The following is a 27,053-nucleotide window of genomic DNA, read 5'->3' on the forward strand; positions in this document are numbered from 1 at the left end:
GCAGCTGCTCAGGATGTCACAGGTGCTTAGAGGCCACCCTCCCCCTCTGTAACACCCACAGGGACGAGTGCTGAGTGTTCTTTCCCTCTTTGCCCATGCTGGACTGAGCTCCTGGAGAGGTCTGATGGTGGCTGGAGAGGCTGGTCCTTGCCTAACCTTGGAGGTTGTCAGGGTCAGGAAGGTACCAGCAAACCTTCCAGCTGTGAGCAAGTGCCAGCCTAAGAGGTAAACCAGCAGGCAGGGCCATGTTTCAGCACACATTTATTGCTGCTCAGTGTTTCCCTGCAGTGGATCAGAACAAAGATCCCCTATTGCACATCAACAGATTGGATTTTTGGCATCCTTTAAGAAATGGCCCAGGTCTCCTCCCTGCTCCTGCCCTGTGCCCTGCCTGCCTGCCCCACAACACACCCCATTCTCTCACCTGCACCATGGCTGTGCTTTGCCCAGGAGCTGTGGTGATGCTTCCAGGACATGGTCAAGGGGAGGGGGCTTGTGCTTCAGTGCTCCTGCAGAAGGAACCCCTTGGGGTGGGTGGCTTTAATGTTGGCAGACAGCAGGGGGGAATCCCAGGGCTCTGGTAAAACCTGGAGACACTGATTCTATTGCATGCAACAGAGAGTTGTGGCTGGGGGGGGATTTACCCCTTGAGCTGTCCCTGTGGAGGGGAGGTGGGTGGCATTTCCTCAGCTGCTGCCCAGGCTCTGGCCAGGCACTAACAATCCAAGCTGCACGGTGAGAGTTGAAATACAGGGAGGTATTTCACACAGGGCCAAGCAGGAAACTCACAGCTCACAAGGTGAGACCTGCCTGGGGGTAGAATGCTCCACACTCCTCCTCCTTCCCTGTGTGAGGGGAAACCCTGGGTTGGAGGAGCTCTGCTGTGGTCTGGGTGAAGCCTTAGACAGACTTTGAAGGTGTTTGTGCACCCCTGTGAGGGCAGGGCATGGCACATCTGCCTGGAGAGACAGCCCCTGCTCTGCCCCTTCCCTCAGGACTGGCACAGAAAAGACCTGTCAGGGTGCTGCAGCAGGATGGGGCTTCCCCCTGCCACTGGTGTGAGGCCCATGGGCTGCCCTGGGCTTCAACTAATCCCTGGGCACCCCAAGTCCTGCATTCCCCCAGGAGAGGAGATCTGGAGCCCCTGTGTGTGTGTGTGTGTGACCCAAAGGAGAGCATGTCCATGGAGCAGCAGGGGAAGGGAGAGGTGCTGGGCTGGGAGGTGCTGGGGGAAGCTGAGGCGGATCCTCCCCACGGCTGCAGGATGGGTGATGGGAAGTGGCTGTGGTCAGATGCCCTCTCAGTAGACCCAGGAGATGGGCACCCACTGTGGAGAGCTGCAGGCCTGCTCAAAGGCTTCCTGCAGCAGCTGGAGGCTTTCTTCCACTCCGTTGTTGACCAGTGAGAGGTCGAAGTAGTGAGCGTATCTGCTGCGGATGCTGTCGGACTCCTTCTGCAGCTGCTGCAGAGCCTCTGACTGCAAGAGACAGGAGAGTGCTCAGGAGCCTGGGGAGGACTGGGCTGATTCCCCAGACACTGAGCTGCCAGGCAGAGAGATCTCAGCCAGTTTGAGTGTTGGGCACAGAGGAACCTGCTGAGGGTCACCAAAGGCAAGGGCAGAGTCCTGCAGCTGGGGAGGAACAACCCCCTGCACCAGGCCAGGCTGGGGGTGAGCTGCTGGAGAGCAGCTCCAGGAGACAGACCTGGCAGTGCTGGGTGATAAGAAACTGCCCATGAGCAGCAACGTGGCCTCGTGGGCAAGAAGCCAATGGCAGCCTGGGGGCATCCAGCAGAGTGTGGGCAGCAGGGCCAGGGAGCTTCTGCTCCCCCTCTGCTCTGCCACATGTGCTGAGGCCTCAGCTGGAGTCCTGTGCCCAGTTGTGGGCTCCCCAGCTGCAGAGGGACAGGGAACTGCTGCAGAGAGGCCAGTGCAGGGCCACCCAGATGCTCAGGGGACTGGAGCATCTTCCTTGTGAGGAAAGGCTGTGGGCCCTGGGGCTGTTCAGGCTGGAGAAGAGGAGACTGAGGGGGCAGCTCATTCATAGCTCCAAATCTCTCACTGGTGGGTGTCAGGAGCTTGGGGCAGGCTGGGCCAGGGCTCTGCCCCCCAGCTCTGCTGGAGCTGCTGAGCTTGGAGTGCTGTGTTTGCTGCAGCTCTGCTGGGCTCTGCCTGGCAGCTCGTGGGGCTGGACAGAGGACAGCAAGCAGCAGTTTGCCCGGCTCAGGTGAGCTCTGTTGGGTCCTGGTCTGTCTCTGCAGCATGATTCCCTGAGCTGTGTCTGGCACATAGTGGGGGAGCATCAGGCTGCCTCCTGCCCCTTTCTGCCCTGACATTTGTCCCCCTCCTCCTGCGGCAGAGAATGAAACGAGCCCTGTTCGTGGAGCTGTGGAGCTGCAGCGGCCCCGGGTGCCAAGCTGTGCACCCCCCACACACACAGCAGCAGCTGGATGTGCTGCAGGGATGGTGGGTGCTGGGGGTGGCAACTGGGAGAGAGGCTGTGGCTGCAGGAATCCCAGTCTCAAGGGCTGGAAGGGACCTGCAGAGCTCACCCAGTGCAACCCCCCTGCCAGGGCAGCACCACCTAGAGCAGGGCACACAGGAACCAGCTGGGTTGGAATGTCTCCAGAGAAGGAGCCTCCACAGCCCATCTGGGCAGCCCCTGCCAGTGCTCCCTCACCTCAACAGGGAACAAATTCCTCCTTGTGTCTCTTTGGAAGCTCTTCAGTTCCAGCTTGTTGCCCCTTGTCCTGTCACTGGCCATCCCTGAGCACAGCCTGGCTCCAGCCTCCTCACACCCACCCTTGATGCATCTGGAACCATTCCTGAGCTCACCCCTCAGGCTCCTCTTCTCCAAGCTGCAGAGCCCCAGCTCCCTCAGCCTTTCAGCACAAGGGAGTGCATCACCAGCTCCTGTTCCTCAGCTTTGACTGAGGAGTTGCCCTGTTCTCCTGAACCACACGGATCAATACAGGGAGGAAGAAGGTGATGTGGGGCAAGAAGGAGCCCTGGGCTGCTGCAGCAGGCTCCCTGCCCCCTGCCATGGGCAAAGAAGCCCAGAGGAGCAGGACCAAGCCCCAGCCCTGTGCCTGTACCTGCTCTGCCTTGTCTGTTGGGGCAATGAAGACAATGAACGGGGAGAGCTCGGCCGTGCGGACGATCTTCAGCGTCTGTGGGGAGAGAGGAGCAGTCAGCAGCGTGGCCACTGCTCAGCCTGGGGATGCTGCCCCTGCTGCCCCCTGCAGCCAGGCCTGGGATGCACTGGTGGGCTGAAGGGGCCATGGGCTGCGTGTGGACTCCTGAGCCTGGGGCAGTTGGGTGCTGCAGGGGCAGGTGGATGAAGCTGGAGCAGGGTCCCAGCCTGGCTTCCCCTGCAGGGCAGCAGGGAGGGTGTAAGGGCATCCTCAGCCCTGCTCTGGGCTGGCTACTGGCCACAATCACCCCCTTGCAAAGGAGCACCCACATGCCTGGTGGCAGAGAGGGGAAGAGGTCCCTGGCAAGGGTCTTTCCTGCCTCTGTTCCCCCCAGAGCCTGGCCCCAGCCTTGTGCTGGGATGAGGAATCCCCTCACTGCACCCATGGCCTGGGGCTGGAAATGCCAGCCCAGCACTCCCTGGCGTTTCCCTTTGGGAAGGGCAGGTGGGCAGTGCCACCACCCCCAGGCTCAGTCACAAGCCAGCACAGGGGTAGCTCCCCTCCCTTCCCCCCTCCCCCAGGTCCCTACCTGAGGCTCAATGTCCAAAATAGCCACTTTGTCCTGCTGGTGGATCTTGTGCACTGTTTCAAACTTTGTGCCAAACATGTTTCCCTGGTAACTTCCAAACTCCAGGAACTCATTGGCTGAGATGTCCCGGGTCATCTCCTCAGTGGACACGAAGTAGTAGTCCTTCCCATCCACCTCACTCTTCTTCTGGGGGCGTGTGGTGTCTGGGGAGGGAGGGAGGGAGGGAGCTCTGAGTGCTGCACCCCACACAGACTGGGGAACAGAGTGAGCAGCCTCTGCTCTGCTCATCTGGCACCTTCCCTTCCCTTCCTGAGCATGAGGCTGGTTCATCACAGAGCCTCAAGGGCTGGGAGGGACCTGCAGAGCTCACCCAGTGCAACCCCCCTGCCAGGGCAGCACCACCTAGAGCAGGGCACACAGGAATCAGCTGGGTTGGAATGTCTCCAGAGAAGGAGCCTCCACAGCCCATCTGGGCAGCCCCTGCCAGTGCTCCCTCACCTCAACAGGGAACAAATTCCTCCTTGTGTCTCTTTGGAACCTCTTCAGTTCCAGCTTGTTGCCCCTTGTCCTGTCACTGGCCATCAGGGAGGACCTGTGTACCTCAAGAGTAGGTTGTGCCAATCCCCTTTCAGCTCCTTGTCTGGGACAAGTAGGGGACTCAGCCAGCCTGAGGAGAGCCCCTGGGAGCAGGAGCTGTGTCTGCAGCCCACAGGTGGGAGCAGCCCTGCAGCCATCTCTGGGCAGGTTCAGCCCAGGGGACAGTGGGCAGGGAGATCCTGCAGTGCCCTGTGTGCTGGCCTCTGACACCAGGGGCTTGGTGGCAATGGAGGAACATCTCCCCAGCTCCCATCTGCTGTCAGAAGGCCTTGGCTCATGGTGTGAGAGGAAACACTTCCCCACTGCCTGGGTACTTACATGGAGGTGGGTACATGAACTTGTCTGGGTTGGTGCTGAGCAGAGCGTTCTTGATGTGGCTGCGGCCCACACCACTGGCCCCTGCAGACAAGGAGGGAGGGATGCTCAAGCTGGGCTCAGAGAAACCTGTCAGAAGGTGCTGGGGACCTTCTAGAGCTCTGGGTCTAAAGAAAGGTGCAGAGCTCCTGGATCTGCCTGCTGAGCTGGTCTGTGGTGCCTTCCAGCCCTGGGAGAGCCTCTGCCTGCCTGGGCACACTCACCAGCTGGGCTGGTTGGGTCCATCACTCACACCATGGCAGTTGTTGCTTTGGTGCAGCTGTACATACAGACCAAAGCTGCTTCTGATAAATAACATCTATCTAGGTCCTTAGAAGCAGGAACCTCCTGAATTAACTGTTGCCTCAGCACTGCAGTGCAGGTGCCAGCCCGTGCCCAGTGCTGCATGGAGCTCAGCTGCAGGCAGAAGAAATGCTCTCACCTGCTCACTACGTTTGAAGGGCAGTGCTGTCCCAGCCCCTGTTCACTCCCCCCATCACATGCAGCCCCTGCCTTGGGCAGGACCTACCAATGAGCACCAGAGTCTTCCTCTTGAAGGCAGGGAGCCTCACCACCTCCTCGTAGGAAACCACATCCAGCTGGTCAAAGACTGGGAGAGGGGGAAGCAGAACAGAGAGGGTGAGTGGTCAGAGCTGCTTCAGCTGCATGTCAGGCTGAAGGCAGGTCCCCAGGCAAGATGGGGGCAGCAGTCAGGGCTGGGCTGGCAGCTTGGCCCCTGCTTGGCTGCCTGGGGAGAAGGGTGACAGCCTCAGAAGCACAGGAGGGGCTGAAGCAGAAGCCAGTGGCTGCTTTTGTTCAGGAGCTCTGCTCAGGACAGGACCTGGGAGCTGGGTGGGGAGGTGGCAGGACCCTGCAGGGAGCTTGTTGCTGAGGGAGCTTTATTTAACATGCTGATTTATGGCCTTGTTTGTTGCTGCTTGGAGCTGCAGGCTGGGCTAGCAGCCAGCACGGCCTCAGGTTGCCTCTGCCAGCCCAGGGCATGCTCAGCACAGGGCACTGGCACAGGCAGCCCCACCAGAGCCATGGCCTGGCATGTGGGGAGCACTTTGGGCTGCTCTCTGATTGCTGAGCAGCACCAAGGCCACTGCCTGCCCTACAGTCTGAGCTCTGAGGTCCAGGAGCCTGACCCACCAAGGACCTTGGGGCCAGCAGGGCACAGGAGCACGGTGCTGGGCTCCTGTGTGAGCCAGCCCCTGGCTCCTGCCCTGCAGAGCTGCCTGGGGACACAGCTGAGGGGAGTGAGCACCTTGGAGAAGGGACTCAAACAAGCTGTGGGGTATCTGAGGTGCCACTGCCAGCACAGCTGGGCCTTTGGGTCTGACTCCCACCGAGGACACACCTACCCCTGCCCAGAGGCAGGAGGGATGGCCAGGACTGAGGATGGAGCCCATTACCCTGCTCGTACTTACTTGAGCTGTGCTTGGCCAGGTATTTATCCTTGCACTTCTTCTTCTTCCCAAAGGGGCTGCAGCTGGGGGACTCACTCTGACTGGACTGGCTGACGCTGGCCACACGCCTGCCGAGACAGGACAGACCATGCCCAGTGCCCTGCTGGCACCCCAGCCCTGGGGCAGCAGCAGGACTGGCCCTCAGAGGGGCAAAAGGAGCAGGGTGGCTGCTGGGTCAGGTAAAGGTTTACCCTGGGGCAGGTGAAGGGGACACTGTGTCTCCTTTTCCCAGCAGTGACGCTGGTCTGACCCAACAGGGTCACACTTGGGGTGGCACAGTCACTGCTCCCACCTCCACTCCCAGGTCACAGTCACTGAATGAGGGGGCTGGAAGGGAGCTTTAGAGCTCATCCAGCCCAATCCCCTGCAGAAGCAGCTCCCACCTAGATCAGCTCACACAGGGATGTGTCCAGGGAGGTTTGAAGAGCTCCAAGGAAGGAGCCTCCACACCCTCCCTGGGCAGCCTGGGCCAGGGCTCCCTCACTCAAACACTCCAACAGCTTCCCCTTATGTCTCAGTGGAACTGTTTGTGTTGCAGCTTCATCCCATCACCCCTTGTCCTGTCCCAGGAGCCAGATGCAGCCCTTCTGGCCAAAGGCAGAGACCTACCACTCCTGCAGCTCTGGGGAAGGGATGAGCCCTGCTGCCTCGGAGCAGGAGCCCTCCACCCGGCCCTGCCACCAGTTGCTGTCATCCTTGTTTATGATCTGAATCACATCACCAGTCTGAAACTTCAGCCCTGCTTCCTTGCAGGGGATTAGGTTGTCTTTCTTAGGGTCATAGTCAAACTGTGCCCTCATGAACATCTGTAAAAGAGAGAGGTTAGGGTCAGCATGGCCACGCTGAGCTGGCACAGCCACCTCCAGGAACAAAGTCCCTGCTGCAGGAGAAACTCCAGCCCCTGCCCCACAAAGCCAGGTGGGGAGAAAGGAGAGGAACAAAGCCTTGGGTGAAGCTCTTGGGCATGGAGCTGCTGTGGGATGTGCTGGTGGGTGAGGGAGGGGAGAGGACAGCACCCTGGCCCTACTGGGAGCCAGCAAAGCAGCTGCTGCATCTGGGAAAGCCTGTGAGCCCCTGAGCTGGGGCCCAAAGCCTGACATGTAGCCCCCCCCTGCAGGTGCTGCAGTGACCCACAGCCAGACCCTCCCAGGGCACAGCAGCTGGGCTCTGCAGCGGAGTGGGCAGCAAGGAGCCATCACCCTGCAACCCCCTGTGCTGGGACACCAGGGAAAGCCACATCTCAGTCCCCAGCTGCTGTGCTGACCTGTCCCTGCACCAGGCACAACCTGCATGGGCACAGGGCCTCTGGGGAGCCAAGGCTGCACTGACTGTCCATCCCCTGCAGCACTGGCTACTCTTGCAACGTTCTGCTGATCACACCTGCAGCTGGAAACGAGCTGCTGCTGCTTCCCAGGCCACTGTGTCACCCTCCTGGGGCTGGGGAAGCCCTGGGGACTAGGAAGGTGGGAGAAACCAGCTCCTCCTCTGCACCTTATGCTTGCTAAGCTCTTTGGCAGGGAGTCTACAGTGCCTGCTCCCATCAGGGCAGCCCACCCTGCTCCATCCCCTTGGCCTCAGGCTCTCCTGAAGGCAGCAGCTGCCCCTGTGCTCTCCCTGCCCTCAGGCATCTCTGCAAGGTCAGGAGGGAAATGGCCTGTGCCCTGCACACATGGACCTTGTTTTCCAGGAAGGCTGTTGAGGAATAAGACTGTCAGGGAGCAGCAGGAGGGATGGCAGTCACCTATCCCTGGGAGGGCACTGACCCAGCAGTTTCTAGCCTGCCCCTTGCTGTCAGGGCCTGGATGAAGAGCTCCTCATCTGTAGCCTGTCTCTGGGCAGCACAACCAGCACCATCAGGAGCAGGTCAGGGAGAGGGGCTATGCCAAGGCAGGGCATGGAGGCTGGGGAGTCAAAGGCACGGTTTAGGCTGTGCCTAAGCACAAAACCTCACACTGCCCTCGTTCTCCTCCTGGGGGGTTGGGTTTTTGTGGGTCCTGGGAGCCCCCAGTCATGGGGTGGAATCACAAGTCATGGATGAGACTTGTGTGATGACTCAGGAGGGTGCTGGGCAGTTGGTGTGCCTGGGGCTGCCACCAGCAGGGCAAGCAGCCCAGGATCAGGCCCAGCCTAATGCAGGCTTCCCCTGAGCACAGCCCTACAGAGCCCAGAGCCAGCAGGCAAAGGGGCTGATCCCCTGGGGTGATGGGCAGCTCATCCTCTCTGGGTAGGGCAGACCATGCTGTCCTTGTTCCACTTGAAACCCATTCCCCACAGCATGTCCTCCTTCAGCTGTGCTGCTGAGGCACAAAGAGCCAGCACATGAACATGCTTCCCTCTCCCTGCCAGAAAAGCAGAGCATGGGGATGAAGCTGTGGCATGAGAGCTCTCCCAGCAGGAGGCAGCAGGGATGGATGAGGGAAAGCAATGGGGACTGAGGAAAGCAGCCAGGCAGCAGCTCAGCAACACAAGCACACAAGGGACACACAGCAAGCACTGCCCAGGCACCTGCAGCCCTGGTACCCCAAGCCAGACACAGCCAGGTTGCTTTTGCAAAGACCATCCCTTACAGAACTGAGGAGCTGGCCTCAGACAGCTCCAGGCATCACCCACAGACTGCAAAGGAACTGCCCCAGCTGAGAGCTGCCTGCCTGCCCTCTGCCTGCCCTCTCTGGGGCTGCAGGCCCAGGTACTGAGCAGGCTCCAGCAGGAGAAGCCCTTGTCTTAACAGTCACCAGTCTGCAGTTTGCCCTGGGAACAGCCTGGGGGTGACCTGGAGAGCTCTGAGTGCTCAGGGCTGCTTCTCATCAGCACCCCCTTAAACAGTCCAGCCCCAAGGACACACAGGGTTGGCCTCAAAGTGGCTGGGTGCCAAGTCAGCACAGGGGCATGATGATGCCAGCACTGTCCTGCCTGCCAGGCCCTGAAATGGGCATCTTGGGAGTTAAAACCCAAAGGCCACTCCTGTTGGGGACTGCAACAAGCAGAGATACAGGCAGCCCATGAGCTGTGCTTCTGAGCAGAGAGCACCACAGCCCTGGACACAGCAAGAGGGAGGACAACTGCTGCTAGGAAGGAATTTGTCCCTGTGTCCTTCTCTGAGCCTGCCCCAGGTGAGCCAGCAGCTGTGTTCTTGTCCTCAGAGGGAACTTCTCCCCTGGCACTGAGCTGGCCTGCTTGACTGGAGCTGGCTGGGTCAGGCCACGGGGGGCAGATGGGCAGCAGCGAAGGACAGACATGGGCCAGTGTTTAATAACCAAACACCTCTGAGGCTGGTTGAGCTGGACTGGGACAGCCTGGCTGAGCAACCAACAGAGACAGCTTTCACTTGCCACCATGTTACAGACTCAAGGGCTGGAAGGGACCTGCAGAGCTCACCCAGTGCAACCCCCCTGCCAGGGCAGCACCACCTAGAGCAGGGCACACAGGAACCAGCTGGGTGGGAATGTCTCCAGAGAAGGAGCCTCCACAGCCCATCTGGGCAGCCCCTGCCAGTGCTCCCTCACCTCAACAGGGAACAGCTTTGTCCTTGTGTCTCTTTGGAAGCCTCTTCAGTTCCAGCTTGTTGCCCCTTGTCCTGTCACTGGCCATCCCTGAGCACAGCCTGGCTCCAGCCTCCTCACACCCACCCTTGATGCATCTGGAACCATTCCTGAGCTCACCCCTCAGGCTCCTCTTCTCCAAGCTGCAGAGCCCCAGCTCCCTCAGCCTTTCAGCACAAGGCAGATGCTCCACTCCATCACCTCTGTGCCCTGTGCTGGACTCTCTCCCAGCTCCCTGTCCTTCTGCACCTGAGGGGCCCAGAACTGGACACACTATTCCAGATGTGGTCTCATGGGGCAGAGCAGAGGGGGAGCAGAACCTCTCTGACCTACTACCCACAGCCGTTCTGACCCATCCTGTGCCCTTCTTGGCCATGAGGGCACATGTTCAGAGACTTCAGCTTCTCTGGGCACTGAAGGAGGGTGACATGGGCTCCTCCTGCCCACCCCAGCACCATTCAGTCCTCACCCTCTGCCTCCAAACTCCTCCCTCACTCCTGGGACAGGCCTTCTGCACTGGGGCTGGCAGCCACCACACACTGAAGGCCTGGCAGAGCAGCCCAGCCAAGCTTGGCCTGAGTATTCTGGCCACAGCAGGAGCTGAAAGGCAAAGCCAGGCAGGTGTCAGCCCTGGCACAGCCTGGCAGCCCTACCCTGGCAGCAGCAGCAGGCTCAAGGAGCTGCCTTCCTCTCACCCACCACTTCCTTCCTCCCCCTCCCTGCTCACAGCCCTGTGTGTCCCCCTGCAGCTGATGCAGGGGCAGCAGTGACCTGGGGAGCACCTGGAGCTGCTGCTGTGAGCCTGTGCCTGGCTGTGGCTCTGAGGGTGCAGCTCTGAAGGTGCCAGGACACTCCCCTGTGCCTCCTGCCCTGCACACCCCACTGTGTTCCCATCCCCAAACGCTGCCCACACGTACCACTGAGGCTCAGCCAGCCCAGGCTCACCTTCCTGTGCACACACTGTGCTGTGTCCCCAGTGCTGGTGCCTCAGGGTTTGCTCTGCTCCCCCCAGCCCTGTCCCAGCACAGCCCAGGGGACAGAGGCTGCACTTACCTGGAGTGCAGGGAGGCGACTTTGTTGGTTGGGAATGACTTTTATTGAGACCATCCCCTTGGTTTCTTTCTGGCAAACAAAGGAAGGGGAGAAAGAAGAGTTGGAGGAGGTAGTGCCTGAAGGCAGCCCAACACCACCAACCTGTGCAGGGAGCTGCTGAGTGCCAGGACCCAAAAAAGGCAAGGCTGTGGGTGCTCCCAGCCATGCTGTGATGCTGGGGGACACCAGAGCCTGGCCAGGAACAGCTCTGCCATGGCTGTCCCATGCCTCTGGGGGGACACCCAACACCCCCAGGGGCTGTCTGCAGGCACTGACAAGCATCACCAGAATGTATCACTTCTGTCCTGGCTGCCCCAGGGAGAGGCCTGGGAGGAGAGGCTGGTGCTGCCAGCTCCCCTTCATCTGTCCCCTCCATGCTGCCATCTCAGTCCTGCCAGCACTCCCTTGCTCACCACACCCCAGATGCACTGTTGCCCCAAGTGCTTCACAAGACCTACATGGTCTCACAGGGACAACCACATTGGGAGGCTTGGAGGGCCCTCCTGGGCCAACAGCCCTTCTGGGGACACAGAACAAGACAAGCTCCTTCTTGGACCTGCCATGTGGAGCAGGGACAGCCACTGTGGCACTGCAGCAGAGCCAGGCCTCCTGCCCAGGCTGCTGGTGGGTGCTCTCAGCACCACCACCTCCCTTCAGCCAAGTCCCACACGGATCAGGATGGCCTCAGCATGTGAGCCCAAGGCAGGTTTGAGACCCTGTGCAAAGCTGACTCTTGCAAGGGTCCAGCAGGATCACCATGACCCAACAAGCAGGAAAATAGCACCAAAGGGACCTGCAGGAGTGGCTCAGGCCTGGGACAGCAGCCAGCCTCTGGGCTGGAGTTGCACACACTGGTCCTTGTCAAGCACAGGTGGTTTCCAAGCCCCACACACTTCAGCACACCTCAGGGTCCCAGCCAGCAGCCTTGGGTGCTGCTCTCAGGAGGCCAGAGACCAGCAGCAAGCACAGCTCCCCCAGGCTGTGTACAGAGACACAGTGCTTGGCCTTGCTGCAGCACTCCAGCACAGCAGCCCTGCCTTCTGCCACAGCACACTGCTGCACAGCAGCTGTGTGCTGGCTCTGGTACCTTGGAGGGGTGAATGCTCAGCCAAGCATGCACATTGGCAGGTCAAATACCTACCAGCATCTTCTGCAGCTGGTCAACTGAGTGGTTGCTCACACTCTGCCCATTGATTTCTATGATTTCATCACCCACATGAAGGGAGCCTGCCAGCAACAGGAGAAACAGGGAAGTGCAGGACCAGACAAGAGCCTCCCAGCACAGCCCAACTGCACAGCTCCAGCAGCCTCCCAACCCCCTGGGCAAGCTGTGGCCAGCACACTGCAGTGTCTGCCTGGGCAATGCCTGTGGAGCCCCACGTTGTCACCTAAGGACATGGGACTCAAGCACAAGGGGAATGAATTCTCTGCCCTCCACCCAGCACACACAGTCTGAAGGTCACCAGCTTGGTTTCCATGGTGTGTGCTCTAGCAGTTTGGACTTGGCTGTTCCTTCAAACCCAACCCCAAGCACCTCACCTGGAGCCAAATGACAGCCCTCCTTACACAAGCATCTAGACTTTGTGTGTTCTCACCCAGCCAGGCTACAGCCTCAAACATCCTGCTACAAATCAGGCTCCAGCAGCATGACTGGAATGGCTTCTGGCTTATTTTGGCAGAGGCAAGCTCAGATTTGGATCCAAGGCTGGAAAAGGAGCCTCTCCTTCTAAGCACAGAACAGTTCCAGGCCCCTTTGGCAGGACCCAAACCCAGCAAACAGCACCTCTTTACTCCTTTTGGCACCTTCTTTTGCTTTGCAGAGCCAATCCACAAGAAGCCTGTTCCATCTGTGCACTTTAGGAAGGGGAAAAGCTTCCCTGGCAGCCTCTGGGGTATGATCCATCTCTTGTTACAGTGACCCCAGCACCAGACAGGGCCAGTCCCTGCTTCCTTTTCGGGAGAGCCCTTCCCCCAACCCTTCATTTCTCCCTAAAGCCTCCAGTGGAGCAACACAACCACGCTGAGACCAGTGAGTCCCAAGTGCCTGGCATGTTCCTGCTAGAGGAATGGACACCAAATGTCCACGTGGCAAGGGAAAGCAGCCAGGGCCAGCAGCCCTGTGCATGCCCCACCATACCCAGGGGCTGGTTACCTTGCCTGTGAATCATGCCCCCGTGGAAGATCCTGGCCACCATGCAGCTCTGCTTCTCATTGAGCTTCAGTGTGATTCCCTGGAAGACAGGAAAATCCATGAGTGCTGGCTGAAGGCAGAGCTGCAGCCCTCTCCAGGCCTGTGTCTACATTGGGCTGGAGGAAACACAGCCCCTGCTTGGCCAGCCCAGCTCCTCTTAGCATCACCACACCCCCTGCTTGGCCAGCCCAGCTCCTCTTAGCATCACCACAGCCCCTGCTTGGCCAGCCCAGCTCCCCTTAGCATCACCACAGCCCCTGCTTGGCCAGCCCAGCTCCCCTTAGCATCACCACATGCCCTGCTTGGCCAGCCCAGCTGCCCTTAGCATCACCACAGCCCCTGCTTGGCCAGCCCAGCTGCCCTTAGCATCACCACAGCCCCTGCTTGGCCAGCCCAGCTGCCCTTAGCATCACCACAGCCCCTGCTTGGCCAGCCCAGCTCCCCTTAGCATCACCACAGCCCCTGCTTGGCCAGCCCAGCTCCCCTTAGCATCACCACATGCCCTGCTTGGCCAGCCCAGCTGCCCTTAGCATCACCACAGCCCCTGCTTGGCCAGCCCAGCTCCCCTTAGCATCACCACAGCCCCTGCTTGGCCAGCCCAGCTCCCCTTAGCATCACCACATGCCCTGCTTGGCCAGCCCAGCTGCCCTTAGCATCACCACAGCCCCTGCTTGGCCAGCCCAGCTGCCCTTAGCATCACCACAGCCCCTGCTTGGCCAGCCCAGCTGCCCTTAGCATCACCACAGCCCCTGCTTGGCCAGCCCAGCTGCCCTTAGCATCACCACAGCCCCTGCTTGGCCAGCCCAGCTCCCCTTAGCATCACCACAGCCCCTGCTTGGCCAGCCCAGCTCCCCTTAGCATCACCACATGCCCTGCTTGGCCAGCCCAGCTGCCCTTAGCATCACCACAGCCCCTGCTTGGCCAGCCCAGCTGCCCTTAGCATCACCACAGCCCCTGCTTGGCCAGCCCAGCTGCCCTTAGCATCACCATCCTCCGACGGGGCTCCTTCTGAGTCCCCAGCTAGGATCCAGCACCTTCTTTCCCAAGCCTGAGGTCTCCAGTGGTGTGTGTTTCCCCTGAGGCCAGCCCTTCCACCTCCCCTTGGGGGTGTTTAGGCTGCCTCCAGCCCCTCACCATGGGCTCCTCCGTGAGCTTCTCGAACTGGACGATGCGGATCTTGCGCAGCTCGCGGCCGCTGCTGCCCGGCGCCGCCGAGCCGTTGCTGTAAACGTCCTCACTCACAGCCTGGGGGCACTGGGAGATGGCCTGTCAGGGCAAAACACACACAGGCTTTAGGGGCTCCACCTCAGCTTGGTCTGGGAGGGTGAGCTCCCTGCTGAGGGGCTCAGCTACTCTGCTGGGTTATGGTGCAGCTGGGGCACAGCTGGAGGAGAGGAGATGAGCAAGAGAAGAGGAGCAAGAGAGCAGAAGAAGAGCAAGAGAGGAGAAAGAAGCCAAAGAGCTTCACCCTTGAAGATGTGGATGTGGGTTTGGACTGTAGTTTTCCAGCCTGGGAAACACAGGAGGCAGGAAAACTTTGGAGAAGCTACAGGCAGCAGAAGGAAAGAGCCCACAGCTGAGCATCTTCTGCAGCAAGGAGTCTCCAAGGTTCCTCGGGCCTCAGCTGGCTTCCTGCTGAGCACAAAGGCCAGGCTGCACCCAGAGAACACAGCAGCTTGGGACTTGGCTCAGAGCTGGGGCCAGGCTGCACCCAGAGAACACAGCAGCTTGGGACTTGGCTCAGAGCTGGGGCCAGGCTGCACCCAGAGAACACAGCAGCTTGGGACTTGGCTCAGAGCTGGGGCCAGGCTGCACCCAGAGAACACAGCAGCTTGGGACTTGGCTCAGAGCTGGGGCCAGGCTGCACCCAGAGAACACAGCAGCGTGGGACTTGGCTCAGAGCTGGGGCCAGGCTCTGCTCTCACACAGCTGGCAACTTCAACCTTTCCTCATCGATGTCAATGGGCCACTGACACAAGGCAGAGCTGGGTCCACGTCCAGGCACTGAGGGCAACGTGCTCCCAAACCAGGCAGGAACTGCCTGCTCCCCTCCCCAGCTCCCAGCTCCATGCTGGGCAGCACTGGGAAGCCAAGCAGGGCCCTTCAGCCATGGGGAAACTTCTGTTCTTCACCTCCAGCAGGGGAGGAGGCTGCACAGGGCCCTGGGCACACACCTCCAAACCCACTCTGCCATGCAGCAGGGACACTGCAGTGGGCTGCCACCTCCTGTTCAAGCCCTTGGCAACATCTCCCCACAGCTCACAGATGCATCAGTTTGGTCCCAAGTGGACTTCTCTCAAGCCTCTCCCAGGCTAGCTCTGAGCTCCAGCCCCTGCCCAGCTGGCTGGCATGCCCAAATCCCCTGGCTGGCATATCCAAACCCCCAGGCTGGCATATCCAAATCCCCTGGCTGGCATGCCCAAACCCCCTGGCTGGCATGTCCAAACCCCCTGGCTGGCCCTGGCTGGCATATCCAAATCCTCAGGCTGGCATATCCAAATCCCCTGGCTGGCATGCCCAAACCCCCTGGCTGGCATGTTCAAATCCCCAGCCTGGCATGCCCAAACCCCCAGGCTGGCATATCGAAACCCCCAGCCTGGCATGCCCAAATCCCCTGGCTGGCATATCTAAACTCCCAGCCTGGCATGCCCAAACCCCCTGGCTGGCATATCCAAACCCCCAGGCTGGCATGCCCAAATCCCATGGCTGGCATGCCCAGACCCCCAGCCTGGCATGCCCAAACCCCCAGCCTGGCATGCCCAAACCCCCAGGCCAGCCCAAGACACAAAGCAAATCCTCCTGCCTGCCCCACTCCACACCAGGCTCCTGGCTTTGCTGCCCAGTTTGCTGCTTGCCCCTTCCCTCCCAGCAGCCCCCAGGCTGGCAGCCCCAGGCAGCAAACTTGCAGGGACACCCAGCAAGGTCCTGAGCAGCTTCAGTCCCCCTGAGTGTCACAGCAGGCTGTGCCCAGCCAGGCAGAGCAAAGGCCTCTGCTGCTGACTGAGTGCTAAGCCCTCAGCCACCCAGCCCTGAGCTGAGGAGAGGCTGCAGCCTAAGGGCACATCCAGCCAGGCCACAGGGAGGTTTGTGTGGCTGCAACTGGGGTGAGGAGCATTTACTGCAGACCCCAGTCCTGTGCAAGGGCTGGAAGCAGAGAGGGACTTGAAGGCAGGAGCAGGGAAGCTGATGGAGCTGAAGGCAGTGAGCTGAGGACCCAGGACCAGAGGGAGAGGTGTTGGCAGAGAAGGAGCAGCGTGGAGCAGCACTGTGACACATCTGACAGCCTTGACAAGAGGGTGCTGGTGGGGCAGGGAGGGCTCAGGGAGCCAGGTGCCCACGCTGCAATGACAGCCAAGAGCTGGGATTTATTTTTAGGCCAACTACTTCTAAACCAGCCAACCAACCTCCTCCTCAGGGGGGAAAGGCAACTGTGTGGGCATGAGCTGCCATCAGCTTCAGCAGGAGGAGCTGCAAGCAGTGCCCTCAGCTCTGTGCTGCCCTGCCCAAAGCAGCAGCTGGGAGCAAGAGGAGGAAGACCTGGGGCTTCTCCAGCCCAGCCCAAGGCCAAAGTGCCCAGGAGGAGGTTGGAGTCAGCACAGCTGAAACTTATCTGGCCATGTGTGGGGAAAGTCTTGCACCCTGCAATCCCCAGCTTCAAACCTCTAGGCTCAGCAGAGCCTGATGACCCAGAACTGTCCCTCCCATCCCTGCCAGCCCAGCCTCCCAGCCCTGACCCTTGCTTTTTTGCTGAGAGATGAAGAAAACACCTAGCTCTGGCTGCTGACTCAGCACCTGTGTCACCCTGGTGATTCCCAGAGAGTCAGCTTGTTATCAGAGCCTCACTGCTGAGCCTGGGGATGGCCACCACTCACTGCATGGCAGCTCTGAACCCAGCAGAGACCTCTGGCAGCTCCCTCTGCTGCACACAGAGCTCTGCTGGGACTGCAGGGGCTTTTGCTGGTGGTGCTGGGCAGCCATGGGATGAGGATGGGAAAATGCCTCGGTCCCAAGGATGCCCAGGGCTCACACAGTGGCACGTTCCAGCCCTGGTGTTGGGCTCTCACGCTCCATCCACACCAGCTGGCCTGCCAGATCATCTCTCCTCGTAGCTCCCATGCTCTCAGCTGGCTTGGCCTGGCATAGCCTGTGACCTCAAGAGCCTTTTGAGTCATTCTGGCAATGGGCCAGACCCTGCTACTTACACACTGCTCCACAGGAAACATCTGTGAGTGCTGTGAAGAGCTGGCTCAGTGGCCAGCTCTGCTGGGTCTGCACAGCCCCAGGCTGGGGCAGCACTGGCGCCCACCCTCGGGGTAGAGAGACACAGGGCAAGGTGGCTGGGGGCTGAGCTGGGTGCTGGGCAGGGCCTTGCAGCTGGCTGGCAAGGGTACAAGTCCTCATGCACAAATCCTGCTCCAGGAGCCACCAGCTCCACAGGTCAGAGGGGAACCCCAGCTCCCCAGCTGCATTTGCCTTAAGAGCCTGTGTCCCAGGGCAGAGGGAAGGGCATCAGTGTTTGCCAACAGTCAGTTTGGAGCAATCCTCACTGGGGACCAGGGCTTGGCATCCTGACCCCAGCAGGCTCAGCCTCTCCTCTTGGGGTGGCTCCTGGTGCAGGGCTGCACCAGGCAAATCAAACATTAACTGGGCAGCTTGTTTGCAGGAGGCTGAGGCAGCACTTGGGGGAAGCAGCACAACAGTGCAAAGAGCATCTGCAGTGATGTGGTTCCTGGGCTCTCCTTGCTGCTTTAACCAAGAGACTTCAATCATGGCCTTGGAAGAGCAGGGCTGGCACAAAGGTCAGACATTACTGGCTTTGCCAGGTGGGCCCCCAAAGTAACAGCAACTCAGATGCAGGAGGGGACCCTGGAGCTGGGATCCCCTGGCACTGCTGATGGCTGGCAGGGACACACACTCCACTGCTCACAGTGAGCCACGAAACCCCAGCCTCCTCCAGGAATCACACCCCCTCCAACATCACAACCACAGTGGGGGTGTGGAGGGAGGCTGAGGCATTGCTGCTGAGGTGTCCTGGCCCAGCAACCTCCATTCCCACCCTCTACTGCTCCAACACCCCCTCCCCACCGTGCTGTGCTCTCAGGACAGCTTGGGCTGCCTCAGCAGGCTGGGGAACACGCTCACAAGTCACTCAGCCCTGCCTTTTGCTGGGGGCTGCCAGCACAACTGCAGCAGCATCCCTCACCCAAGCCCCCTCCCAACAGCATAATGTAGGTTTTAAAATACCCCCCAAAATGCTTAAATCCAACAGGATTAAACTGCTGACAGGAGGCTGCAGTGGGAAGGGGTTCTGCCTGCCCTCATGTTGACCCCTGATCACGCTGTGCTGCAATGGCCAAGGGGCAGCTTTTCCAGAGTGCACAGTCAGTTTTGCTGAGGCACCACCTTCCCACTAGGAAAAGGCTGAGGCAGCCTTCCAGATGTGTTCCTGAGACAGGTCACCTCCAGGAGAGAGTCAGTGAAACCACAACGCTGACGGAAGAAACGCCGAGGAGCTGCCCAGGCGCTCTGCCCTCGCCTTGCAGAGCGAGCCCTGCCACAAGGGCTCTCCCCCTGCTGCCACCACACACTGCAACGGGACAAAGGGCATCTGAGATGAAAAAGCTCGAACCAGCCCCTCCCCACTTCATTTGGATCAAGCCCAGAAGTTCTGCTTGACTTGCAGTGCCCTCAGTCACTTCAAGGATGGGGACTACGGCCTCAGTCTGCTCTGGAGCTGGCACTGGCTCACCACTGTCCCCTCTGCACTCTCAGCAGCATTTCTCTCCACAAGTACCCTCCCCTTTCTCTCCACTGGACTCCCAAAGGTCCCATTCACTGCCCATCTCACAGCTGGGGAACCGAGTCATGGCCCATAAGGGCACATGCCCAAGGTCACCCTGGCAGCCAGGTGCCCAGCTGGGAATAAAGCCCACACCTCTCTGGTACATCTGTATTTGCCAGTTGGGAGATAAGGAAAACACACACAGGCATGTGGTGGGGCTCATGGGAAGAGGGCAATCAGTGCCCTGAGGCTCCCAGGGAAGGGTGTGGAGGCTCCTTCCTTGGAGGGCTTCAAGACCCCCCTGGACACGTTCCTGTGTGACCTGAGCTAGGTGGGAGCTGCTTTGGCAGGGGACTGGGCTGGATGAGCTCTGAAGGTCCCTTCCAACCCCCACCATGCTGTGAGTCTGTGATTCTATGAATGCAGAACAGCACTTCCAGCTCTGCCAGAGAAAACAGGGAAGAGAAACCTCTCGTGGCTGCCCTGTGTGACTCCAGGCAAGGAGCAGCCAGCTGGCCTCAGCTGCTGAGCAGTGTCCCTGCCGTGTCCCAGAGCCACAGGAGCAGGACATGTCACCTCAGTTGGGTGCCAGCCCTACAGATCTCCTCTTAAAAGCCACCAGGCAGATCCTGGGTTGCCACCTCTATCCCTCCTGGAATAAACGGACTGTAACACCGGGGGATATCTCCATTGTGCAAGCCCTGCTGCCATCCTGCAGCCAGCCAGCTCTGCCTGGATCCTGCAGGCACAGCTCCTCTCAGCAGCTGCCTCATCACTCTGCTTCAAAGCTCCCTTTTCCCCTCCTCCCCCAAAAGCACTCTGCTAGGGCTGAGCCACAAACAACACCCCCACCGGCGGTGTGGGACAGACCTGACGAGGATGCTGCAGCGTCCAACAGGGCGGCTGAAGGAAAGCACTTCAGGGGAATTTGTTTCCTGTTCCCCACAGCTGGAAGGAAACCTCAGCCCAGGCACATTGTGCCACGGCTCCAGCTGGAGCTCCTGTTCAAAGCTGGGAGAAAAGCACCAGCTGCTCAGCACCGGCAACTGCTGACCTTCTCCTGCTTGCACACAAGCCACCCCACTCGGCCCTGGCTGGGGAAGGAGCCTCCCAGCAGCGCTGAGATGGCTGCTGCAGCCTGCCTGCCCGCCAGTAAAGGTGGCCCACTCCTAGCCCCGGTGTAGGTGCACCAAGGGCTGCTGACATCCTCCTCCTCCGAGGCAAGCACTCACCACCACATCACCTCTGGAGCCCACTACACCTCCAGCCCACCCCGGGGAGCTGCAGGATGCTCAGCAGCTGAATCAGCTCATGTGACAGGCAGTTCCAGCTCAGACCAGCTACAACTTTGCAGCAAAACAAGCACATGCTCCTCCATGGCTGGGTGCTGAAGCCTGCTCCCCCTGCGCCCAGCTCCTCGCTCCCCGCCGGGCCGTGCTGTGCCAGCCACGCCGGCAGACGGTTCCCCACGGCTGGGAGCCTCGGCTCCGCGGGTACCGCAGTGACACAGCCGGGGCCCGGGCGGGGTGCATGGGGGCTGCGGGCGGATCGGCGCTGCCCCCCGGCGCCACTCACCTCGGGCTTGGCCCGGTTCTGCAGGAGGTGCTCCAGGTAGAGGTCGGACAGCGCGGTCCGCATGCTGCCGGCGCTGCCGCTGCGCCCCGACTTCAGGGTCATCGCTCCAACGGCAGCCGCTGCGGCCGGATCCGCCGGCTCCAACGGAGCGGCCCCGGCCCCGGCCCCGGCCCCGGCAGCGCGCACTCTCCGCCTGTGTGGCGGCGGGGGGAGGCCTGCGGGCGGGCGAGCGGAGCCGGGCGGGCGGGGCGGGCCGGGGGCGGGCCGAGGCCGCGGGGGGCCGGGCCGGGGCCCGCCCCGCTGGCAGCGCCGGCGCCGGGGGCTCCGTGCGGCCTGGGCCCGCCGTGTCCCCGCCGGAGCCGTGCGGCCGCCGGGCCGTGGCAGCCCCCAGCGCGGCTGCAGCCGGGCGCAGGCCGGGCAGGGCGCTGCCAAAAGTGGGGGACGAGAAGGGCTTCTCCGGGCAGGGGCTCGGCAGTGACCCGGAGGGCAGCTCTGCTCGGCAGCCCTGGGCCATCGCGGGCTCTGCCAAGCCCAGGGCCGTCCCCGGGCCCGCTGGGGTGCAGGGCAGCGTGTGCTGTGCTGCGGCTGCCCCTCACCGGGGGGACACTGCGGGGATTTCTCTGTGCTGCAGCAGGGACAGAATCATCACAGAGTGGTTTCAGCCCATGGGGTGCAGCCTCTGTCCCAGCCCCATCACCCACCAGCCCATTGCCCTCAGTGCAGCACCCACCCGGCTCTGAAACCCCTCCAGGGACGGTGACTCCAGCAGCTCCCTGGGCAGCCCCTTCCAATGCCTGACAGCCCTGGCAGCCAAGAGATTCCTCCTCACACCCAGCCTGAACCTCCCCTGCTGACACTTGAGGCCTTTTCCTCTTGTTCTATTGCTTGATACCAGGGAGAACAGCCCGACCCCACCTCGCTGCAGCTGCCTTTCAGGTTGCTGTAGAGAGTGAGAAGGTCTCCCCTGAGCCTTTTCCCCAGGCTCAACAGCCCCAGATCCCTCAGCCCTTCCTCATCTCAGACATGCTCCAAATCCTTTCCCAGCTTGGCAGCTGCCTCTGGATCCTCTCAGGACCTCCATGTCCTTCCCATAGAGAGGGGCCGCTGTTCTTGCACTCTTCAGGGTCTTCCCCCTCCTCATGCACCTGTGGCTCATGTGGCTATGGCTGGGATGGCAGATCCCTGTGCCCGTGAGCTGTGCCTGGTGGCAAAAGCTGTTGTGAAACGTTTTATGCTCTTACTGAATGAATCTTAGTCAATCTTACTGATGCCAGAAGCCAGGAGAAGCCTGAGCTTGACTTGGGGGATGGAAAGTCAATTCAGGTGGAATATTCTCCCAGATAATCACTGAAAGGATCTCTTTTTTTATGCCATTCCTGGGATCCTGGAGGTTTTGAGCTTTCATTGCACTGGGCTCCCACCCTGCTGCTCCAGGTTGCCTCAGTCCTATGTTATCCCAACAAATGCAAGGAAAAGAAGGGTGTAAATCCCTAGAGAAACAGGAAAGCATGAGAACAGGGGAGGGGAATGAAGCAGAAAAGCCGTCTTTTCCTGACAGCAAGTTTCTTCTGCTTGTGGGAATAAACCTGGTCCTGAGTGGGCTATCAGAAAGCCCAGAGTGCTGTGAGATTCAGGCAAGAGGAGGTGTGGGAGCTGCAGGTGCTGTCTCCAGCAGCTGCTTTAATGCTGCCAAGAGGAAAGAGCCCCAGCAGCACAGTCTGGGCAGGGAGCAAGGAGAGAGCTGTGCTGCAGCGAGGCATCCCAGCCCTGCTTCTCCCAAGGTGGTTGCTCAGAGGCAGGAAAGGTGCTGAGGGGTCTGTCTCCAACACATCCCACAGGGCCACTGAGGCTGTGTCACCAGGAATGCATCATCTTTAAACACAAATGGAGCCAGCCAAACTTGAGCAGATGCCCTTTTGACCTAAACTTTGTGCTCTGGGGCCCTGTCTGATAGTTCTAACTTACTTTTAACCATGGCCTTATGGACTGGTGGCTACTTTTCAGCTATGAATGAGACAGCACAAGCCAGGAGAGCAAAGCTGTCCCAGAGAAAGGGTTCAGCAGGTGCTGTGTGCCACATGTGTAAGGGAGGCAGCAGAGGAGCAGCAGGGGGACAGGAGGATGTGCAGGAGTGCCTGGGGGAAGTTCTTGTAGAGGTGGGTCTTGCAGCAAAACTCTGTACCAGACAGAGAAGAGAGACACTATAAACCCTCCTGTTTCTTGGATCTGAGCATGTTTTAATGCAGGGTCAAGGTTTTTCCCTGTACTGATGTGTGCCATCCAGCCTTTCTCACTCCACACACACATGCTTCACTCAGGGGCCAGGGTAAGGAACTTCAGCCTCAGGACAGAGCCAGTGCCCTCTGTGCAAACTGGTTTTACTTGTGTGCACAGCAAGTACAGGAGCGAGCCTGATCCTGCACACACATCCAAAGAGGACAAGAGAGGCATTTGGGGCAGAACAAAGGGCATTCCCCAGTCAGGACCGCTGGGTGCCTTGTCTGCTGCAGGCTGAGGCCAACAGGGTGGACAGAAGACCCCTAGATCCTGAGGGCCAGACCCCTCCAGCACTGAGAAATTCAGCTTTGCCAAGGAATCTCCTGGAAAACTCCAGTTGCTGCAGTGGTCTCCAGCCCAGGACTGCCCTGTAAGGTTACTTACCCACCTCTTTCTCCTCCACAGCAGGTTTTTTTTCAGGTGGATGGGGATTAGGAGGCAGAAGCTTGTGGATGTGTGCACTCACATGGGATCACCTAGCTGGAGACTTGTGCATCATCCACATGGAACTCCAGCTCTGCTTGCTCAGCCTCACCCTGCCCAGGTGAGAAGTGGCCTTGGGCTGTGCTGGGGGAATTGTGCCATCACAAGGAATTTTGCCATCAACAGGGTTCAGCCCTAGGTTCCTGCTTGAAGAACACAAGTCATCAATCAGCTGGTGCTTTATTCATCCAGCATGCAGAGCAGCTTGAGCTGGGTGCATCCAAAGAAGGGCTCTAAACAAAGCAATTAAACCTTGACAATCTAAGTTCCCCATTCCTCTTGCAACAGTTCTGACCAGGGTGTGGGATCTTCCCATTCTTCACTGGGGCATTGTCTCTGGGCAGGCAGTTTCTCTTCTTATCTGGATGGTTGCTGTGTCAGCTGATGGCAGCAGCCTTCCTGACTTCCTTATCTTCCAGCTTGAACCAGCTCTGGGGCCTTCTTTTACTTAATCAGGTAAAAGGTTCAGCATATCTGGGTGAAAGTTCAAAGCCTGTGGCCTAAGGCTTCAGCAAATTCAGCTCCTAATGCTGAGCAAGCCATGCTAAGCAAGTTCCATGTTAGTATATCAAACAGCTCAACAGGCTCAGTGATGGGAGATCAGGGCAGTCAGCACCACGAGTAGGTGACACAGCTATGAGGGCTGTGTTTTTCAGCCTTGTGGGACTTGTGGCTACAAAATTCCCTGGAAAGCCAGATTAGGATGAGAAAATAATGGTCTAAATCAGGTCCTGGGGTGCCTCCTGGGCTGGAGGATGCTGCTCAGACCATAATCCCCTCTAGCCCTGCCTGGCTGGCCAAGAAGAATCTGCAGAGAGCTTTGGTGCATCCTTCCCCAGAGCCTGGGAGGAGAAGTACTCATTGAGAGCAAGCTTTGCCTCACCTGGAGAGGGGGAGTATGGACACAACAGTGAGATCATGAGGCATGGCTTTGCAACGTGCTGCCCTGAGCAGGACACCTCGGCTCCAGGCTCCTCGTGCACTCCCAGGCTGGTAACAGAGTGGGGTGGGAGGCAAGAGATAGAGCAGAAGGAAGCCCTGCAGTTAATTGTGGAATATGTAGCAGGAGGGAGAAATGTGACAAGAGACACTTAGATAAAGGAAGTCTTAGGTCTGTTCATTCCCTCCTGGTTACCTACAGGGAGACCAAAGGGGAGGAGGTGGTGAGCAACCTGGCCCTAGCTCCATGGCTGAGCTGGCTGCTCTGTCAGCCAAGATCCCTGCTCAGCTCCTCTCTCCAGCCTGCTGCTGCCCCTTTCTGTTGTGTGCTGGCAGCTGTTTCAGGGGATGGTGCCTCCCTGCAGTCCCTGCCTCCATCCCTCGTGGCTGGTTTGGCTGGGGGCTGCATCCTGGGGGCTCCATCCTGGGGGCTCTCAGATTCTGAAGCAGCCCTGGCCCATGGCACTTGGCACACTGTAAAATCACCTCTGCTCGGGCTGTACTAGAAAGGGATGGCAGGGATGTGTTTTGTCTGCCTGCAGACACCAGATAGTTGAAGGATCAATGAATCACCCAGCCCAGGCAGTCCTGGCAGCTCAGCCATGAAAGAGAATAAGGTTGCTGGTGTCTGGGAGGGTTTGACCAGGCAGCCCCTGCTGCAGCAGGGCTTTCTGTGGGTTGGTGACTAGGCAGAGCATCCCCCTGGCTGAGAGGCTGTGTGCTGGTCAAGCCCTTCTCCTGCACAGAAACAGCTGTGGCACATCTCAGATCTGTGTCATGCTGGGGGGAAACAGCGTCTGGCCTCCATTCCCCACGAGGTAAATGTCAAGAGGCACTTCCAGTAATGGGTGCTGGAGCTTGGCAGGCTCTGACATACCTCCCTGCCTGCTCACAGCCCCTTTCCAGTGCTCTCACTCAGTTACAGCCCCTTCACTGCTTCCTGGGTGTCTGGAGAACATCCTGGAGCTGCTTAGAGCCGGCTGGTGGAGGCTACTGGATTGCCTGCAGAGATTTGCTCTTTGAAAGGAATCCAAAGGGGCTCTGATGCACACAGGTTTTCCTCTGACCTCACCCTGTGTCACCAAACACATGTGCTACACCCATCTCTTTCTGCTTCTTTCTAGGGGCAGGATGAGACTCAGTGGTACACAGAGGGGCCACATCCCTGCCTCCCCAAGCAGAGCAGGGCACCAGCCCTGGGACAGGGCTCAGCCAGGGCCATGCAGAGCAGCCAGCCCCGTGTGGCTGACTGCACCTGCATCTGTGCCAGCTCCTGGGTGGGCTTGTGGTCCTCAATGGTTTTGTGTTGCCAACCCCCACCCCTGCTCTTGACCCAGTTTCCACCAGTCTCTCAGCTGATGGGTGTTTCAGCTTCAGCCCAGCCTGGCCTGCAGTGGTAGCCATGGGTAGAGGTCTGCTCCTGCCCAAGGGCATCAGCATGGGGCACTGTGCCAGTTCCTCAGTGTCTGTCTACACTCCACATGCATTTTGTGACTGAGATGATGTCTATCTCTGTTCTACCTGCCACCAGGCCTGTCACCCTGCCTGGGACACGGCTGATCAGTGCCATCCTTATGCAGCATCCTTATGGCACTGCTGACCAGTGCCATCCTTATGCAGCATTGCCTACTGTGCTCAGGGGAGAAGTACTCACCTTGGAGCTGAGGAAAGTTCCCTTGAGAAGGGCCCAAGGTGTCAGGCTGTGTCCTCCCAAGCTGAAGGCTACCCTGCTTCAGGCAGGGGTGTTCCCCTTTGAGAAGTGTATGGCTCCAATTCCTCTCCTCAGGCCAGTGCTTGCCAGGCAGCCTGTCCTCACATCAGTGCGTGGTTATTGTCAGAATGCAATTAAGCCAGAGGGTGATTGCATCTCCTGCTTGGGGCTGTAATGTAATCACTGCCAGGGGCACAGCACAGGCTCCTTGTACAGCAGTGTGCAGCCTGGCAGTTACACGAAGCCTTTTCAGCCCTGTTTCCCTCGCACAACCACTGAGCCTCATGGCAGGGCTCTGGGGTCCCCACCATCACCCTCCCCTGATGCTGCCAAGGGAGTTCTCCTCAGAGCCAGCCCAGGCCACCTCTCTTACAGGTGTGAGCAGAGACTATCCAGCTCTGATGGGGTGCCACAGGAATTCATGAGCCAACTGCTGGCTCTTGCGGGGCTGTTGAACCTACCCTACCTATCCCCCTCTGATGGTGCCCAGCACCTGGGTGACCCCCACCATTCTCCAAAGCCCCCTCATAACCCTGCTTCCTAGCCCAGAGCAGCTGCCAGACGTGTGTGTGGGGCTGCCTGGCTCAGAGGGCTGGCACAGGTTCTGGCAAGGCTGGCACTGGTGACAATGCTGCCACCACCATGGAGGGGAAGCATGCTGCCTGGCAGGCCTAACCATTGCTCTGGAAGGTCCCAACCCCATGAGAAACACGAGGCAGGAGCCAGTGTCACCCTGCTCATTGCTGGTCCTGGGAGGGGAAACGTCTGCCACTGCACAGGGCAGGTGCCAGGGAGGGGGAGAGCTGAGGGTGGGAAGATGGCTCCAGCCCGTGACACACCTTGCTGGGGATCGTGGCAAGGTGACAGCTCATCCCAGCAGAGCCCCTGGGAGCCACAGGCACCTACAGCACTCCTGGGAGCAAGCAGGGAGGGTTTGCTGGAGGCAGCCAGGGAAAGCAGGCTGAGGGCACGTAGCCACGCTGGCAGGAGCATCACGGGAAGGAGATGGAGGGAAGTGGAAGGCCAAAGCCCAGTGCTGAGTCAGGCTGTGTGCTGCCTTCCTCAAGCCAGCCATCCCCACCACTTGTGAAATGGGCTCTGGGGCCTGGGGAAGGAAGGGCCTCCTCCCCCAGCCCTTATCTCTTCTGCTTCCTCCTCCTCCAGGACTGTTCCCAGGCAGCCTGAGCTCCTGCAAGACGAAGCTGAGAAGCTCTGGGGCTAATTAATTACTAGAGCTGCTGGCAACACTGGCTGAGCCCCCAGGGACTCCCAGGCTGAAGCAGAGGAGAAAGAGCAGAGACATACTGGAAAATTACTGTTTAA

General features: G+C 59.6%; 1 protein-coding gene across 2 annotated transcripts; it reads right to left on the bottom strand.

The window, feature by feature from the left end:
* Positions 1 to 260: 260 nt before the first annotated feature.
* MPP1 (MAGUK p55 scaffold protein 1) lies at positions 261 to 20,522 on the bottom strand. 2 transcript variants are annotated; one of them, XM_062006601.1, is made up of 12 exons: positions 20,321 to 20,522; positions 14,098 to 14,229; positions 12,925 to 13,003; positions 11,914 to 11,999; positions 10,734 to 10,802; positions 6,751 to 6,947; positions 6,103 to 6,209; positions 5,202 to 5,282; positions 4,637 to 4,717; positions 3,722 to 3,924; positions 3,094 to 3,168; positions 261 to 1,477 (listed from the first exon to the last, which is right to left on the bottom strand). In XM_062006601.1, the coding sequence occupies exons 1-12, from the start codon at positions 20,420 to 20,422 to the stop codon at positions 1,301 to 1,303; spliced, it is 1,389 nt and encodes a 462-aa protein (XP_061862585.1). In that variant the 5' UTR covers positions 20,423 to 20,522; the 3' UTR covers positions 261 to 1,300. The 2 variants fall into 2 exon arrangements, with proteins under 2 accessions (XP_061862585.1, XP_061862586.1); XM_062006602.1 differs by lacking the exon at positions 3,094 to 3,168.
* Between the last annotated feature and the right edge of the window lie 6,531 nt (positions 20,523 to 27,053).

This window comes from Colius striatus, chromosome 13, assembly GCF_028858725.1.
Source record: "Colius striatus isolate bColStr4 chromosome 13, bColStr4.1.hap1, whole genome shotgun sequence".
Taxonomy (NCBI): Eukaryota; Metazoa; Chordata; class Aves; order Coliiformes; family Coliidae; genus Colius; species Colius striatus.